This window comes from Pseudopodoces humilis, chromosome 2 (genome assembly GCF_049639895.1).
Source record: "Pseudopodoces humilis isolate 2021_Gansu_Grassland_sample_001 chromosome 2, ASM4963989v1, whole genome shotgun sequence".
NCBI classification, from domain to species: Eukaryota; Metazoa; Chordata; class Aves; order Passeriformes; family Paridae; genus Pseudopodoces; species Pseudopodoces humilis.
The window spans coordinates 39,194,124-39,211,440 of record NC_142201.1 but is presented as its reverse complement, the minus strand read 5'-3'; the positions used below and the strand labels follow the sequence as shown (position 1 = coordinate 39,211,440).

General features: G+C 40.1%; 1 protein-coding gene across 8 annotated transcripts in view; it reads left to right on the top strand.

The window, feature by feature from the left end:
* The window catches only part of FARP1 (FERM, ARH/RhoGEF and pleckstrin domain protein 1), a 202,438-nt gene that overhangs the window by 147,085 nt on the left and 38,036 nt on the right, over positions 1-17,317 (top strand). For 7 of the 8 annotated variants that reach the window (XM_088068130.1, XM_014250734.2, XM_014250703.2 and 4 more), the window contains 6 exons: positions 860-1,007; positions 3,609-3,704; positions 4,241-4,404; positions 5,942-6,010; positions 6,753-6,828; positions 8,478-8,715. In XM_088068130.1, coding sequence (XP_087924256.1) covers positions 860-1,007; positions 3,609-3,704; positions 4,241-4,404; positions 5,942-6,010; positions 6,753-6,828; positions 8,478-8,715 — 791 coding nt within the window. The remainder of the gene's footprint in view (positions 1-859; positions 1,008-3,608; positions 3,705-4,240; positions 4,405-5,941; positions 6,011-6,752; positions 6,829-8,477; positions 8,716-17,317) is intronic. The other variant, XM_014250723.2, reaches the window with a different exon arrangement.

The following is a 17,317-nucleotide window of genomic DNA, read 5'->3' as shown; positions in this document are numbered from 1 at the left end:
CGACTCATCAGTCAGGCACTTCTGACAGTAGTCCTTTGGTTTCAAGGACACTGATGTTGCCTTTCAACCTTTCCACGCTGTATTTTGAGATATAGGTTGAAGAAGTTAGTGATAGTTTTTGGAAAAGCACAGAGTACTTGCAAAATTATGGATTTGGGGGAACAGAATTCAAGATGGTGATGCAAATTGGTATCCTAATGTCTGGAGAAAAGACCTGTACTCAGAAGCTGGTGAACAGAAGTACCAATAAGGCATTAAAAAGTCTTTCGTAGCTGTCAAGAACACTTCAAGATGTGAACAGTTTCATTTTTGAGCCAGGTTGACTAATAGGTGAGTGGTAGTCATTTTTATGGTAGTAATAATTAAATCTTTGCATAATTTCATCACAATTAATGATGGTGGTGCTTATGGCTTCACAACATTTATGGTGAGGTTTTCATACCTTCTGTTTTACTTCACTTAGGTACTACATTCACTTTTACAATGAATAAGCATCATTACATGCTTCCATTCATGATTTTTTTTTAGGAATATGGCATGTTTTCCAGTGGAAAAAACAAAGGAAGGTAGTAAATTCTGTTAGAGCTAATGGTTTAAAATCTAGCTTTAACAGGTGTCTCAGAATTGGAGCAATCAAAATTTCTAATATGCTGTAAAATCTGTGTATTCTTTCATATTTGTTTAGAGTAAGTTGTTGTTGTAGTTGATACAAGTCTGGGGATGTAGAAAAACCATACAGATATTATACCTCTGACAGTTTCCAGTCTCTTTGATCAAATGTCTCTGTTCTCTGGAGGACTTCTTGATCTCTATTAAGAGGTGTGACAAGCTTGTGAGTGTTCTGTGTTTTCTTTCTCAGGGGACAGACACCAGCAGAGTCTGACTTCCAGCTTTTGGAGATTGCCCGTCGGCTGGAGATGTACGGGATACGCTTGCATCCAGCCAAGGACAGGGAGGGGACAAAAATCAACCTGGCTGTTGCCAACACAGGCATTCTGGTGTTTCAGGTTAGAGCTGCTTGGGACTTGATTTTGTACTTCATAAGGCACAAAGATTTCTGGCAGCAGTCAGAATTCAGGAAGTCATCCATGTCTACTAGTATTCAGTTGGGAAAATGCACAAACTTCCAAAATTTTTCTAAGGATGATCTTAAACCTGTTATAGCTGCATTAGGTCCTTCACTTCCAGGGACTCCTGCCTTATGTGAATGCACACTGTAGAACTCCAGCTGCATCTGCAGTGTGCTGTTCAAGGTGCAAACTGAGCCGTGGCTCAGGCTTTGCAGGTTGCGTGCTGACTTCTCCTACATGTAGGAGCAGGTAGGTCTTGCAGGCATGGTGCATATTAAGTGGGTGAGAAGCAGAGACAAGTAAAACAACAGACAGCTGGAGTCCATGCAGGAGGATGAAGGCAGTAGATATAAGTAAGATATAAGATATAAGTAGTATTACTTCGTTCAAGTTTTTACCATTTTCTTGATCAGCTTTGGCCATTGTATCTTTGCTGAATCCATGGATCTTACTTCTTTCCCTTAAAGATCCAAACTGTTTTCCTTCTATTTCCTTCCTCTCTTTTCCAACTCCAGTCGGTCTATAAATATTCATGAAGCATCATTAGTAAATTTGTCAAATTCTCATTCTGCAGTTCCCCTTATGTAAATAACAAATTTGGCTTTTACAATTGTGAAGCTACAGGTTGTCAGCTGGTGTCAGCTGCTTTCACTTTAGTTGCTTACCTGACTCTGTCCTAAAAACAGGTAAGCTATTTTTTAAAATGTCCCTTTTTACAATTGTCAAACAAGACTATTCATTTTAACTGTTTGACTGTAATTAAAATACTAGTGTTTCCAGTGCAAAGTACTCTGAGTCCTTTCATAAAGAAAAGTAACAGCAACAAACAAGCCCAGAAGTGTCTGACCCAAATGCTCTGAGATAAGATTTAAAAATATTTAACCAAACAAACAGCCAAAAAAGAGGCAGCAAATTAAAAAGATCAATTAAATGAGTTGGTAGTAGAACCCCAAAACTGAAGCATAGGTTGAGACATGAGAATACTAGGACATTGTTAGGGATGCACATAACTCAAGCAATTGTATGTTCAGGCCCTTCCCCTGCTCCCCCACAGCATTTTCATCAGCTGAATTAATGAATTGCCAAGCTTTGTAAATTAAGATTATCTTCAAGGTGAAAGTGTGCATCCACAGAAAGCAGCACAGACCTCAGAGTCTCAGCAGGCAGCTGAGATCCTTCTTTAAAGTGTAGCTGCAGGTTGATGGCCCTAGACTTGATTTGTCAAGGTCTGAAGTCATGTCTTCTTGACCTAATGTGTTTGGGACTTTCAAAACAGTTTTGTTTTGTTCTCAAAGTTTCTGAAAAGCTTGGAAATTGTACTGGGTAAAGCTCTAAGACTGAATGCTGAAAAGGAAGTCGGGCTCTGACCTGCTGGAGTCTGCCCTGCAATTGGCGTCTGTCAGTAGGCTTAGGGCTTCCTTCAACCACTTCATAGGTCAAGAGCTAAGTTCTTATTTTGATTATGGTTCTAACTGATGGAAATTGAAATATGAGGATCTCATTAGAATGACCCCAATGAAAATAAAGGTTCACTCTCAAGTGGCGTAAGCTGTAGTCAGACTTATGTTAAAGTCTGTCATTTATTTAGAAATCAGTGTCAGTGCTGCTGATTATTTTTAGGAGATTAATTATGTTATTCTTAGACAGCTGGTTGACTTAGCAGAGATCATTACACTGTCATTACTCCTACAGCTGTCTGGTGATGGTGCCCAAATCAACGTGGGTTTCTGCATTTGGCAATCCTGTAGTACTTCTCTGAAACTTCTGTGCTGTGCTCTAGGAATGTTTGTATTGAAGTCTTCATTGAACAAACTGCTGTAGTGAATATTTTAACATAACACCTCCAATGCGTGCTGACATAGATGAAGAATGAAACTTCTGGAGGGTAGAGGCTAATGATGTAGTGGCTGGGAGTTGGAGTATTATGAGGATAATTTCCTTCTTGCTGTTTGCTTATGGTATTGGTTACTTTTTCCAAGAAAATAAATTTGTGGGTATTCGGAGACAAATAATTTGTTTAGATTGCTTTTGCTTCTTATGAAAGGTCAAAATACACACAGTATTTTGTACTTCCAATACAAAACCTGCAATTACTTGTTTTTTCCACAGTTGAGCAATATTTAAAAGGGATATTTATTTTGCCCTGCAGACATAAAAAGAGGGAGGAAATCTACCTCATGGAAGTGAGGTGACAAGTGTCTGGATTCCCTGCATTCTCTGTCATTGGTGGAAATAGAATGAGCCACCTTTGGAAGGTGATTTAGTCCACAAAATCTGGCCCACCCTGTCTTGTGCAGTGATACTGGGTTGAATATTTTCACAGTAACTAGTCCTGTATTACAAGAGTTTAATAAGTGCCTGCCTTAAGTCATTGCACCAGATGTTTATGGTTTGCATTATCAGAGGATGAGTTATAAGAAATATCATCATTTCAAATTAAGTGAACAGATGATTAATTTATGACAAGCTTCTTTAGTGGTTTAGATTTTTCCATTTGTATCTGGAATGATCAAACCCAGCTGGCTTTGTTCTCTGTAGGGTCACACCAAGATCAATGCCTTCAACTGGGCTAAGGTTCGAAAGCTGAGCTTCAAGAGGAAACGTTTTCTTATCAAACTACGGCCTGATGTGAATGTAAGTCCTTGTTAGGAGCTGATGAAGTTGACAAAAGGTTATTTGGTGAATTTCCACTCAGAGATCACACGTGGTTTTTATCACCTCCTGAATATTTTAATTGCTTGTGTTCAGTGTTGGTACTGTGCACATCAACCTGGCATCTCAGGTGAGCAGTCCTGGCAAAGGACAAGTAAACTGAATCAATCATAATAGAATGTTCCAGAGTCATTTTCTCATTGAAACTCTGGTCCTGTATCATCAGTTCTTAAGGTATAGCATATAATCAACTTCTTCTCATTAGCATTCAAACCACTGCTTTATCTCTGTCATATTTGTCAATGAAAGGAAGTTTGAACAATAGCTTTGTTACTGACAGGCAGACCAGTGATGTCTCAATGTTACAAGGGTAGGAAGCCTGAAAGCCAGTAAGTTGGGAAGAAGCTTTTGGGTTGGTTTTTTTTTTTTTTTCTTAGTGTAGTACCTGATTTGTCAATGCATTTTTCTAATCTGTGTTGCTTACCAGCTTCAATTGCAAATGCTGTCCAAATTTTCAGAGTTCATTCCAGGACAACCTGGAATTCCTTATGGCCAGTCGAGATTTTTGCAAGTCTTTCTGGAAGATCTGTGTGGAGCATCATGCCTTTTTCAGGCTTTTTGAGGAACCTAAACCAAAGCCTAAGCCTGTTCTTTTTTCTAGAGGTTCTTCATTTAGGTTCAGGTAAGATGTGCATTCTTTCCATCTTTATTGCCTCTCCATTTCCAAATCACACCCATAGTGGTCTAGGATTAAACCTGTCATTTTCAGCTCACCTTTTTTAAATTATTGTTTGCTCCCTTATATTTTCCATTGCATCTTCTCAGCCAGAATAGTGCAAAGAACACTGTAGGGGAAAACCCTGCATTAATTTTGTTGCAAAGTAGCTTTCTGGAGGTAAGATAGAAATTATATAGTGTCCATCTGGTTTTGCACAAGAAAATTCACCTGTGTCCTAAGCAACACTAGCTAGCAATTTTTGGGGATTCTTTGAATCCTCTGCTCCTAGGATGGGGTCTTTCCTATGTATCAGAGTAGAGATTTGTATTTTTGTTGCACGTCCCTGTGATAAACCCATATTATGCAGACAAAAGCTTTATGGCTTTATGCAGGGAACTTTATGCTCACAAAGGATTTATGTGAGATGACCACCTCTGCTAAGACCACGTATACATGTGATACTGTTAGACCTTTAAGAAAGCTTTTAATAGTTGGGTTACTGTTTTGGCTTTTTTTCTTTTTCATTACACTGGCAGAAGCACGATTGTAGGTATTGCATTGTGCGTGCCAGGGGGGAAATCCTTTTATTCATAAAGTTTATTTTGTTTGTGAAGCTGATACAGGCTGTACAGCCAGAAATGCTCTTTGCTGAGATGAATGATGCGCTCTAGATGCCTTGCACAAGAACCTAGTATATATATAGCCATTCTGACTCTCTTCTCACTTTGTTTGCTGCCTGCAAAGTAAATTAATTAAGATGAAAGGACCTATGTTGCATAAACAAGCTCTAACTTGCTGAGTTTTTGCCTGAAGTAGTTAGAAAACTGTAGGTGCATTCAACTTACCTCAGGCTTTGGAAAGCAGGTTTTGGCTTCATCCTCCACTCACTGTGAGCTGTGTTACTACACTGAGTAACCTTTTCCAGGCCCTGAAAGCCTCTAATGAATTGGAAGAATTTGGCTCTCAGTTGAGCATTCTTGAGGTGTGGGTTTCCTGTGCTGCTTTCTGTTTGCTTTGGAGTTTATAGCTTTGCACAATAGACGGTGCTGGGCTTTCTCACTACTTCACACCCTGTAGCAGAAGGAGAGACTGGGATTTCCAGCCCAAAATCTCTGCAGAAAAGGTGTGCTTTATTTATAGCAGCAACCAAGGAATGAAGTGCATGTTAGGGGGTTTCATCTTGGTTCCAGTGTTTATCAGTATTAGTAGTGACTTCCCAGTAATGTAGTACCCTGTAGAGCCCACACAACTGAATTTAAGCAGTTCTGAAATGGCATCAAAAAGTAGCTCCATAGCAAAAAAAAGAGGCAAGTAATGTAAAATGCTAAAAATCTGTGTGTATCTGACCAAGTCTCCTCCTGTATGATCTTAACATGAGTTTCTGCTGATAGTGACAAATACTTTTCTGGTTGCTGTGACTTTATATGCAAGCCAAATACAAGTTTATGATGATACCAGGTAGTATATTGTATTAAATACTTTAACTCTGGTTTCCTTCCAGTGGTCGGACTCAGAAGCAAGTTCTTGACTATGTTAAGGAAGGAGGGCACAAAAAAGTGCAGTTTGAAAGGTGAGAGGAAATAAATTTATTATCCCAATGTGTTATAATCTAAGAAAAGTCATGACTTCCAGTTAGTTACAGTCTGAGATCTTGGCTTCTGTCCAAGGGAAAAATTCCTTCTCTACTGGTTTGACAGTTTATCACATGTGTGATATCCGGTGAATGCTTTGGCAGGTATTTCATAACTTAGAATTCAATTAAAATCAGTAGTCTTCAATCTGTTTTTCAGCAGTGAACATCCTTACATCACAGGTAAGTTTCTCCCAATTTGATTTGCACCTTCTTTTCTGGGATGTGGTTAATGTATGTGAACAGACATATTCAGATCAAGAATAAAACTGGAAGTAAGAAAAAGTTCAGCCAAGCTCAAGAGAGAGGTCTCCAGGGATACTGGAAGTCTTCTAGCTTGCTAGAGCCAGTCCTGTCTGAACTCATCATGCTCATGGTGAACTAAAAGTAATGGCCAAAATGCCACAAAGACCATACAATAGTTCATTGCTGATGATTCATGCTTACCTGATGGACCATTTTTGCTTCAGTGCTTTTCCCTTTTCTTACAGTGGTACGTTTGCAACGCATAACACATGAAAATTATACAGAAAGGAGGAATGTTAATCTATTTTGGAGCAAAATTTTATGAAAGCTGTTATTCAAAGGTTTTGTTTTAAAAGAGGCATATCTCTTGATTCCTGTTTGTAGGAAAAAAAAAACCCTGAAACAGCTCTTTATGTGATTTTCCTTTTATCTCCAGGAAACACAGCAAGATTCATTCCATCAGGAGTCTGACTGCACAGCCTTCAGAACAGCATACAGAGGTGCCAAAACAAGTCAGTGATGTTGATGAAACCCTGGAAATGAAATCCTTTTAAACATTCCTTGTTAGATTACCCTCCACTGATTGCTGTTTTGAAACCCTAGGAGCATAGTTTTCTGCTCACTTACCATTTAACTGGGAGCTAAGGAGCCCTGGGTGTCATAAGCTTTAGGTTCTGCTGTGTGAAACAGCACTGCTTACAGACAACCAGACAAATATGAACAGTGAGCTTGTCTGAGCTGTACTAATGACCATCTGAAAAATTGCAATGCTCAGTGTTGCTGCTAGGGTCCATGGTTGTAGCTGGCTATTGCATCTGGGGAAAGTGTAATTACTTTTCTTTGCTGAGAGGTCTTGGTTGCCTGTTTCAAGGTGTTAGGTTGGTATTAACCAGGTATTAACCGGGGAGGAGAGCAATTATTTCCTCAGAAAAATTGCACTTCTGGCCTTCTGAGCCATTATCTCTGGTAGATACCGCATGTATTTATCTTATGCTGACAGCTGCTATGTGCTAGGAGTTCACAAGTCCAAAAGCCCAATAGTGGTGAGGCTGCAGCAGCTGCAAGCTCCCAGGTCCAGCTGGTATTTAGGCTGAGCATGTATTCACTATAGGCACACACATGAAAGCACACATAAAGTACATGAACACACAGCCACACATGTAAATGCAGAAAACAGCACTCCCACAGGCACAGACAGTACCAGTGGCCTCACCCTCTTCCAACTCTTTGGCTCTGGTTTCTCCAGTTGCTGGCATCCCAAACATATGGGCTGATGGCCCTCCAGGGCCAGCCTTCAGAGGAGACAGAGGTCAGGAAGCTTCATTTTCCTGACTCAGTTGTTGTGGGTTCTCCACTTGACAGTGTTTTCTGTGCTCATCTGTGTCTGTGGAGGTGAACCTTTGATCACATAAACTGGTGTTAGGTAGAGCTTAAAAAGTCATGAGCAAGCTACTAGGTTAATGCATTTAAGAATGCTACCTAAACCTTTGCCTTCCATGCCTCTCTTCCTTTTGATATTCACAGGCTCTCTCCTTTCTGCAAATTTAAGAGAATTCTGTTGTAGACAGAGCCCATTTCAAATAGCTTGTAGCATTTTAATGTTGCTGAGACAAGCTCAGGTAGATGGAAGCATGGCTGCTGGGCAGATGTGTGCAGAAAAGCCAGCCTATGAACCAGTGGCAGATGTGCTCCAGGGAGTGAATGTAGGGTGCTCAAGAGCCCACACATGACTTTTTTTGTGTATTTAGGCTATGCAGAATTTCTCTTACGTTTTTATCTTTTCCTGCAACTTCTCAGTGTAGTGTGAACAGGTTGATGTTTTTAGAGTGTTAGTGGCTGCCTTAGAGCATGGAAACGCCTCAAATACCCCTCTTTACATTATCACTGCATAGTCTGCCTTCTCTTCCCTTGTTTAGCCTCTGTTTTTTCCTGTTCTTCAAGATCAGAAACCTCTTTTTTTAAATTCTAATTAGTTTTGGGGTTTGGGTTACCTCTTTTTTTTTCCAAGAGACTCCTATATTGCTGCAGATGCAAATTTCTGGCATGTAATTACATGCAGCCTTTTCCTCCTGACTCCCATCCCTCCCAAACCTCTCCCACCCTCCCTCCCCTTTTGTCTTTCCCTTGTCTCCCCCTTGCCTTCCCTCTGTTATCTTTCCAGAGTGCTAGAGCCTATGGAGACAACAATGATGCTGCAGCAGTGCAGAGCTGCCGGCAAGGGAAGGAGGTGAAATCTTCAGCAGAAGACACTGGACAGCACAAGAGCCCTTCCTTGAAGAAGAGCCCAAAGGAAGGCAGAAAGATGGATGGAGCAGTGGTCTCAACAGTGGAGGAAGAAGAGGAGCCTGCTAAGGATAGGATGCAGCAGAACAGACCTCAATCACAGCAGCCAAGCACAGGTCCAGCTTCCAGGGCTGCTCATGGCAGCAGCACCTCCATTCCTTTCATTGACTGCAGTGATGTAGATAGCGAGTATGATCTCCTCAGAGGACAAATAACCCGGTCATATTCCCAAACAAATGACAATTATGAGGGTGATTTGACCAGTGGTGCCTATATTCACTACAGAGATGAAAATCGCAATAGAACTAGGTATAGGGATTCCTCAGCTTCTCTAAAGTCTTCCCAGTATCTCTCTGAAGAGTACCTTGATGATAACACAGCTAATCTCTCCTTCTACACTGGGGGAAGCCCCAGGATGCCAAGGCATAGCTCTCTGGTTGATGAAATGTTTAGAGGGCCGGGAAGCCGCAGTCCGCTGGCCACTCCATTGCCTCCCAGTAGCAAGGAGTCAAGCCCCAAGATGAGCCTGAGTAGAACTGGCTCTCAGGGTTATGTCTCAGAAAATGGGCACGACTGCAGGGCAAGGACTGGGGAGGAGGACAGCCATGCCACTAACTGCCATGGGTATTGCAGATATTCTCCAGGTTCTCAGCGGCCTCGTGCGCAGAAAACCCATAATCTCTGCAATAAGTCAGTTACAGATCCATTTATCCTAAGCCAGATATCCTCAACCCCTGGGCAGGAGTATAAATCAGAGAGATACTGCAAAGGAGGTGGGGTGGCTAAGATGTCTTCTCCAGAAGGTAAAATGTTGGCCAATGGCATGCCAGCAGGGGCACAGCCCAAGCAGAGCCCGGTGATGCAGTCGCTGCGTGCCAGCGGCATGATGGATCACATGGCTGCAATCCAGATGATGGAGGGCTCCACCAGCAGCGGGACGGAATCTAGTGATTCCGACTCAGAGGTCATTAATCCCTTCACTCACCCCCTGGTGTTTGGAAACCCCGTTGTGCTGAGCTCCTCTCCCATGCCTAGAAATAAGTACTCCTTTGGAAGCCTGCAGCTTGACGAGGAGGTAGAGGAGGATGTGTCTGTTGGCCTGAGTGATGAAGATGGTGTGCAGGTCTTCAGCTGCTAGGCAGCAGCGTGTATGAGACCAGGGGATATTGTGATTGCTCACTGGAGTGGTTGCATCTCCTGGGGCTCATGATGAGTGGCTGGTAATAATTTCAGTGCATGGGCTATTTCACACATTATCGTTGTACAGACCAGCCAGAGGGAGAAGGATGCTGGAACACAATAATAAGTCTCAGTGATGCTTAACAGTTTGCATCTCCTCTGAAAGGCAGGAGGAGAGGAAAATTATTACTGATTTAGGTACGTCTGTAAGACTTTATACTCTCACCCCTTCTTTGTGTGAAGTCTTGTTTTAGGTATATGTTGTAGCTGCTTTGATATTTGACTAGTTATTTTGACAAACAAACAATCAAATCAAGTAGGTACATTGTGCTCTTTTGTATGTCTATTACAATCTTCTTCTCTCCCATATAAGGAGAGCAACTTACGAGTGCCTCAACAGAGTTAGGAGAAAAAAAAAATAAACTTGCGGCCAAATGCAGGCAGCTTGATATTCAAGACCACAACTTGTTGAAATCTTGAAATACGCTGGAAATTTTTTTCGTAGCAAGAATGTGTCTGGTCTACTCTTCTTCATAACTCATTTTATAATCCAGTGAACTGAGGGTACAAATCAGGCATGTATAAAATGATAGTGTTGTCAAGAAAAATGACAGTATTGTCTTTTTCTTCAGTGGGTTCAACAGGCTGATTTGGTGATGGAGATTCTGAATCTCCAAACTCTTTCTTGGGCAAGAAAAAGAACAGGATGCAAGATACAGTTCAAGTGAAAAAAAAACTTTGATCAAAACAGCTCTAATGAAGAGTGGTATGAGTATTACTTGCAAGGCAATCCTTTCTATCCTTTATCAGTTTAATATAGAGATGTATTGCAAGAAATTTTTTAATCGCTTATACTTTCAGTGAAATTATTATAGAGACATCAAAGTTCTGTGGTGGGTGGCTTGGAGATGGTGGCTGTTTTATTTTTTGCTTTGATCACAAAAAACCTTTGTCTGTGCAGGATCCAATTACTCTGTCATAGGCTACTTTTTTAGTAGTGCCACCTCAGAAATTTTTCATCCCCTGTCAAGAGAATGATAGGAGCAACCGTGTTCCAGGGTGATTGTCTTCTGCTCTATCCATAGAGTGGATATGAACAGAAGGACAAAGAGACTAATACTGTGTATACTTCCTTTTCACAGGCTAAAAGTATTGAGAATTAAAGTATCCTAATAAAATCTGATGTTAGTTTCTCCAAGTTAAGTAAGAAAATCCAGATAAAAGGTCCTCTGTATGGAAAGTTTCCTACAGTTACTAGAGCTGGGAGACAAGATGTTCTTTTTATAATTGGCCTTATTTTAGACTTCTATATATTTTTCTTGTGGAAGAATGGAAATAAGTCCCAGAATTTTAACTGATGAACAGCAGCATTGACTGAACTGCAGGTCACCCGGTGATCTGCATCATGCAGTTCATGCATGCAGCAATGATGAATCCGTTCACATAAGTACTGATGAAAAAGTGACAGGACTTTGTATATTTAGACATTGTAAAATTTTCAAGATTGTTTTTACAAAAATTATAAAATAAGAAGTCTTTTTAATTTTTCTAATGCCTTGGTCTATGCACACTTTAACAGAGTTTAATCTGAGTGAAGGATATTTAAAAATATACCTACAGTAGTTAGGCATGTGTTGTTATATACTTTACTGTTTTGAAAGTAAACTATGTCTTTGTGTAAATATAAGTATTAACTCTCTCATCTCCTTTAGCCTGTTGGTTTTCTTAGATACTAGATCCCTCATTCTTGAACAGGAATGATTTTAAGCATCTCTTTAGATACTGATATTCTGGGGACAGGGAATACTCTCATTTATTCCTGTAGTTAAAAGCATGAATCTGCAAACAGTGAGATTGATAATTAGGGAAAAACTTGCTTGTATATGATTCTAAAAGAGGATGGTTTGTGTTTTGGATTTAGAATAGCTGTAAAATAATTGCCTTGAAGTTCACAATATATAAGATGAAATATAAGTAGTTGAAGCTCTGATCAGCAGATAGTGTGAGCATGGGGAAATGGGTGCATGACTCTCCTTTTGATTTATTTTTTATTGCCTGTGCAGCAAAAGTACCAGTAGGTATAAAGTAAAGTAATAGCAGTTTGGACAGATGAATTAATTGCTTCATTAGCCAGTAAAATTCAAGTAATTCAAGAGTTCAAGTAATGGATTTTCAACAAGAGGATTTGCAATCATTTCTGCTACTTAAGAAAAGTGAATAGATTTCACATTCTTTAGATTTAAGTGAATATTAAATTTTATAAGTAGTGTTTGCTATTTTGCATCCTTTCAGATACTGTTTCCAGGCCAGATTCTTCTCTCATATGCCTACAAAGATACTGAATTCCTAACTTTTTAAGAATAGACCCACTGGGTCTAGCTGGAGTTAGGCTAGTTGCTAATAAAGTATCTCAACAGCTTTTCTTTTCCCACTTCAATATTATCCTCACAAATACAATATGAGGAGTTCTCTGTCTTCTGGCATTTTTTCAGCTTTGAATGTTAAAGTAGTTGTTGTTTTAACACATGGAATTCTTCCAGTTAAAAGAAGTAAGGTTTACAAATTACATAGGAAATAATTTAATTTAGGATTAATTACTTCTGCAGCATTCTAATGCCAGTGAAGCTCCATTTAATATCAGCAGACAAGGTTGTAATTAAAACAGTCTGTGGGCCAAATTCCTCCACCAGACATGTGGTTCATGTCTGAGCCCTTGCCAAGACTGGTGAAGTGAGACAGGAGTTTAAAACTGACATTTTCAAACAGGATCAGGCCCCTTAGAATTCATCTGGGAATTTGCTTCTGTGGGACAGTCCAAAGGACCTTGCAGAAAAGAGCAGAAACCTTCAGGGCAAGACTGCAGATGAGATGAGATGAAGGAATTACTGTCGTGGCTCACAAAGTGCTCATGGTAAGAGGAGCTTGTCAATTCTAGTTCATTGCTGTGAACATTTATTAATCTGAATATAGTGGACAACAGCAATGATGTAAGCATACCTTTGTCTCAGGTATAGTTACAATTGCCTTTGTCTCAAGGCAGTTACAGACAGGGTAACTAACAGATTCTCCCACCAATTTCAGTGGATTGTGGAATGTGGCTGATGGTACTTTTGATTCACCTTTTGATTCATTCTAAAACTTTTGTTGTCAATAATGAACTTTCAGTTCCATACTCAACGATTGCCCAGATATCCTTAGGCAGTTGGTACCAATGAGGCAGCTGAATCCCAGTGAGACTGAGCAGCTATGTGTGGTCCTGAATCATCCATCTCCTTTCTTTCCAGAGGATATGGAAGAAGCCTGGGTTGATGCAGCAGCTGTGTCCATATAGTTGGGTAAATAGGAGACAAGTTGCAAAAGCAGTTAGGGGTTTGTCCATAATAACTTGTAGATCTAGGTAATCTCTGGATAAAAGGATTTATTCATTCTTTGAATAAATCCCTCTGATTCATTCTTTGCTATTCCGACTACTTGACCACATTCATCCATCCTCTACAATGGCAGTAGAAAGGTCATGTCAGACAGACAATTTCAAGTTTCCTCCTGCTCAGCAGCAGCTCAAACTTGTGATGTTCTCTTGGGATCTTCTAGATTTTTTTTTTTTTCATGGCAGCCTTTCCTAGAATCTAGTTTCCTCAGTGGCCCAGGATATTAAATTTATCAATAAACAGATGAAAGAAAGATGGAGAGTGGCAAGTTGTTGTAGGAGCTGAGAACTACATAGGATATTCCAGGTACGGAGCTTTGAATAATTGATATCTGAACGGCCTAGACTGCACTGTTTACAGTTTAGGTCCGTATCCCCTAGCAAACATACTCCTTGTGCATGACAGAGAGGAGTGTTCTCTGAAGATGATTTACACCAAGTGCTGCCGTTTCAGCCTTGGCTCATAGCCTGCCTAACAGGCACCATCCCACTAACCATTGCAGTGAACACTAAATACAAATTATAGCAAAGGAAAACTGGAATTTTTCCCGTGGGTGAAAAATGTCAACGTGTGACTGAAAGCTTTTAGGTTTGCTATATTCACATTTACTTTATGTGAGCTGTACAGAACTGAGTTACAGGTAGATAAGCATAAAGAAAGGATTGCATGTCAATACTTTGAAAATTCATATCAGTCTATTCGTGTTCTTCAAGATTAAAGGTCATGCAAAGCTAGAAAGAACTTTCTCCACAGAGCAGCACTGGTAATGTTGAATGTAATCATTAGATTAGATTAGAACCCAGTAAAGAGTGAAAAAACATGGTTTGTGAATTAGCTCACTAAATGGTGCTAGTATTACTAGACCAGACTGCTTTGGGACCTGTATTTTCTCCCCTGAATATTTGTAGGACAGTTTTTTTTTTCGCAGTGAGGCTTTTATTAGTTGAAGCAGCTCTGTTCATTCTGAAGCAAGAGCATTCATTCCAGAAGTTCCTGTTCTGACCTCTCTGTCTGTACATGCAAGTATTTGGTGTTGACCAGAGAAAGTCAAATAGAAGATGGATGAGACAGATCTAAAAGCTGTTTATAGGCCCTCTTTTTCTTCACTAAGAAGCAGAGATGTTTTAAATTCGGTCTTCTTCAGTCCCACAATAAGCACACAAATACAGAGTCTCTGTAATCACTAGGAGTTTCTTCTGAGGAGATCCGGGAAAACTCCAAGAAAAGAGAAGAATAGAAAACATCTTAAGCACACAAAAAAATATCTAGTACTATTTGTTTGCAGTTCCCTTTGGCATAATGTGATTTCCACTCTTTTTCTGAGAGTTTAAAGTCACAGTAGTTATAGGGTACCCAGAGAGCAAGAATTATGTTGATCAGTTGAACTGATAATGCAGACCCAGCTTTGAATTTTGGTAAAAGCAGTGATCCAGATTTCATCAGTATGATCTACATGCAATTAGCATGAACGTGGCTATTTGTGGAACAGTTCTTTAACAGAAAAAAAGGATGCCTGACCTAAAAATTCTGTCAAATTCCATGTTTGTTAAACTAATCTCATTTGTCTTAATGAGCTGTTAGGCTGCTGTCAGAGGTGACTTTAGAATGAGATTTTAATTGCTGCAATTTAACTTCTAATGCTGAAAAACAAGTTACCAATCCAAGTTTTTCCTGACTTCCACACCTGTTTGAGGAAGTTTGGTGTCACAGCCTTGTGCAGAGAACTTTGGATCACTGGAGAATCCCTGTCACTCAGCAGCACGGTTGTCACCAGCTGAAAAGAGCAGTGAATGTGAAGGAAAAAGGTTCTCTGTTCAAGCATATAATAAGGTGAAGTAAGCCAAAATCCCATTTAGTCTTCCAATAATGCTTCTGTCTCTCTCTCTCTCTCTCTGTGAATAGTGTAGTTTCCTAAGGCAGCTTCTGTATACTTTAGCTCATCTCTTTCCTCTTCATTTAGGGGATCAATCCTCTTCTCCATGAAAAATAAGAGAAACTCTAAATATACGAGGGAAATTGAATCTCCTGGAACAATTTTTAATATGTAGGCCTTTCTTTTGTTAGCTGCTGTCAGACACAAGGGGTAGGAGAAGAGTCCTTTTCTCAGAAATCCAGCTGCTTGTTGGTGTCTCCTGCTTGGTGGTGATGGCTGTGGGTCTTCTGATGGTAAGTGGCAGATGCACAGTGCTGGCATCACGAGGACCCAGGGCTCAGACTGGGGTGTAACTTCTCACAAATGTGAGTAGCAGCACACTCTGGTTTCAGCCAAGCTACGTTAGGAAGAATTTCTGCCCATACTGTCAGGTTCTAGAAAGGGAGGAGATTTAAATCCTAGGAAACTGACATTAGCAAAAATCTTTCCTCTTCTGTTTCAGTGGTTTCTATAGTTACTGAAGTGCGCCTAGACAAAGATACATATCTTAGTTACTTACTTGTAAGGGAAATAATTGTTGTGCAACATGTGCATCCTGAGCAAAGGTATCTTCTGTGTTCCTCCCTATGGTTAGGCTGTGTGGTGCCATTGGTATTTTTTAATACAGAATTTCTACTTAAAAATCAAAGGCGTCATATGAACAAAAATCCTAGTTTGGGTGACGTAGCAGTTTTACAGAGTGTTTTGTCTTTTGTTCTAATTCTGTGTTCTATAAAGAGCATGTAGAATAAGCTTGGTTTATGTTGTTCGTTATTAAAAGCAGTGAGCACTTTCTTTTAAATGTTATGAGATCTGGAAAGCCTGTGTGCCTGGCTGAGCTGTGTATTCACAGGCATGTTTTTCACAACTATGTGTGTAAATAATGGTGGTGTTATTTCAGTAAAGGGAGTAAAGACCTTAGGATCAAAAATTTGCATTACATAGTTTGCTCAAGAACGGTTAGAGTTTTAAGATGTAATTTTCATTTTGGGGGAGGGGGGAAAGTTTTGGCCCCTGAGAGCCATAAAAATCTGCAGTTCACACTGATAAAAATCAAGTCTAAAGGCAGTAATGATACAGCTGTCACTGACTGAGCATGGAAGGTTGAAGAAAAATGAATGCTTTCTGATTCGAGAGCTTTCAAGCTTGTTAAAATTAGATTAGATACTTTCTTTAAAATGCTGCAAATCTTGTTTTGAGAAGAGAACAGGCTTTTGTCGTTGATGGTTTTCAGCAAGATCAGAGGCAGTTCTTTCTTTTTAGTTCAGAGAATGCTAGAGCTCGTGCCTGTTGCTTTTCCATGAGGCACTTAAAAATATTTGATTAGCTGATATTTCCCTTTTCCTGCTAAAAAAATCACCTGGGCCCACTAACAAAAGTTCATAGGCGTGACAGTTTTTCACTTACCCAACCCTTTCTGATTTCTGTGTGCGCACATGCATAGATTTTTTAAAAATAAATCTCAATAGTAAAAATTAATTTTTAAAATTGGCAATGCTGGGGACTTCATTCTCATTTTTGTCATTTGTTTAATACCTTTTAAAGAGAAACATTTTTTTGTTTCATTGTATGCACTGTTTTGTCAGCATGTACCTCTCTGGGAGAAAAAGCCTTTTAAATGTTCTGTCTATCCTCAAAGCATGGTATATCTTCTGTTCCTTGCATTGTTTGGAGCTCTGTCTCAATGTCCTTTTACTGCAGAAATGCTTATTTTGTATTGGGAGTACCTAAATTCCTCCTATTACAGTGATCCTGCCTCACGGAGCACTCCTCACCTCAGAATTAGTGAAAAGCCTCACCGGGTTGTGACTCTCAGGTCGAGAAACCACACCACGCTGAGGAGCAAAAGGGAAGAGGGAAGGGAGGGGAGAAGATCTCTTTTTCCAGGGCATTTGGGCTCCATTGAGCACAGTCAGAGTGCCCTTCATTTCCTAATGAAGGCTGCACCCAGCAGTCAAGGCTGCCTGCTGTGGCTCCTAAGCAGGATCGCTGCAGTCCTGGGGAGGTGTCTTGTTGGAATGGACAGTAGCTGTGGCATGAGCTTACGTGGGGGCTGAAGGTTTCCAATTCTATTGTAGCACTGTGTCATGTTGGTTTAAAGGCAAACAAAGGCAAACTAACCCTAACCCTGGGTACAACAGGAAAACCTTCCATAGGTTGCTCTATTTCTGTCTGGAGAGATCAAGGCTAGACAAAGGA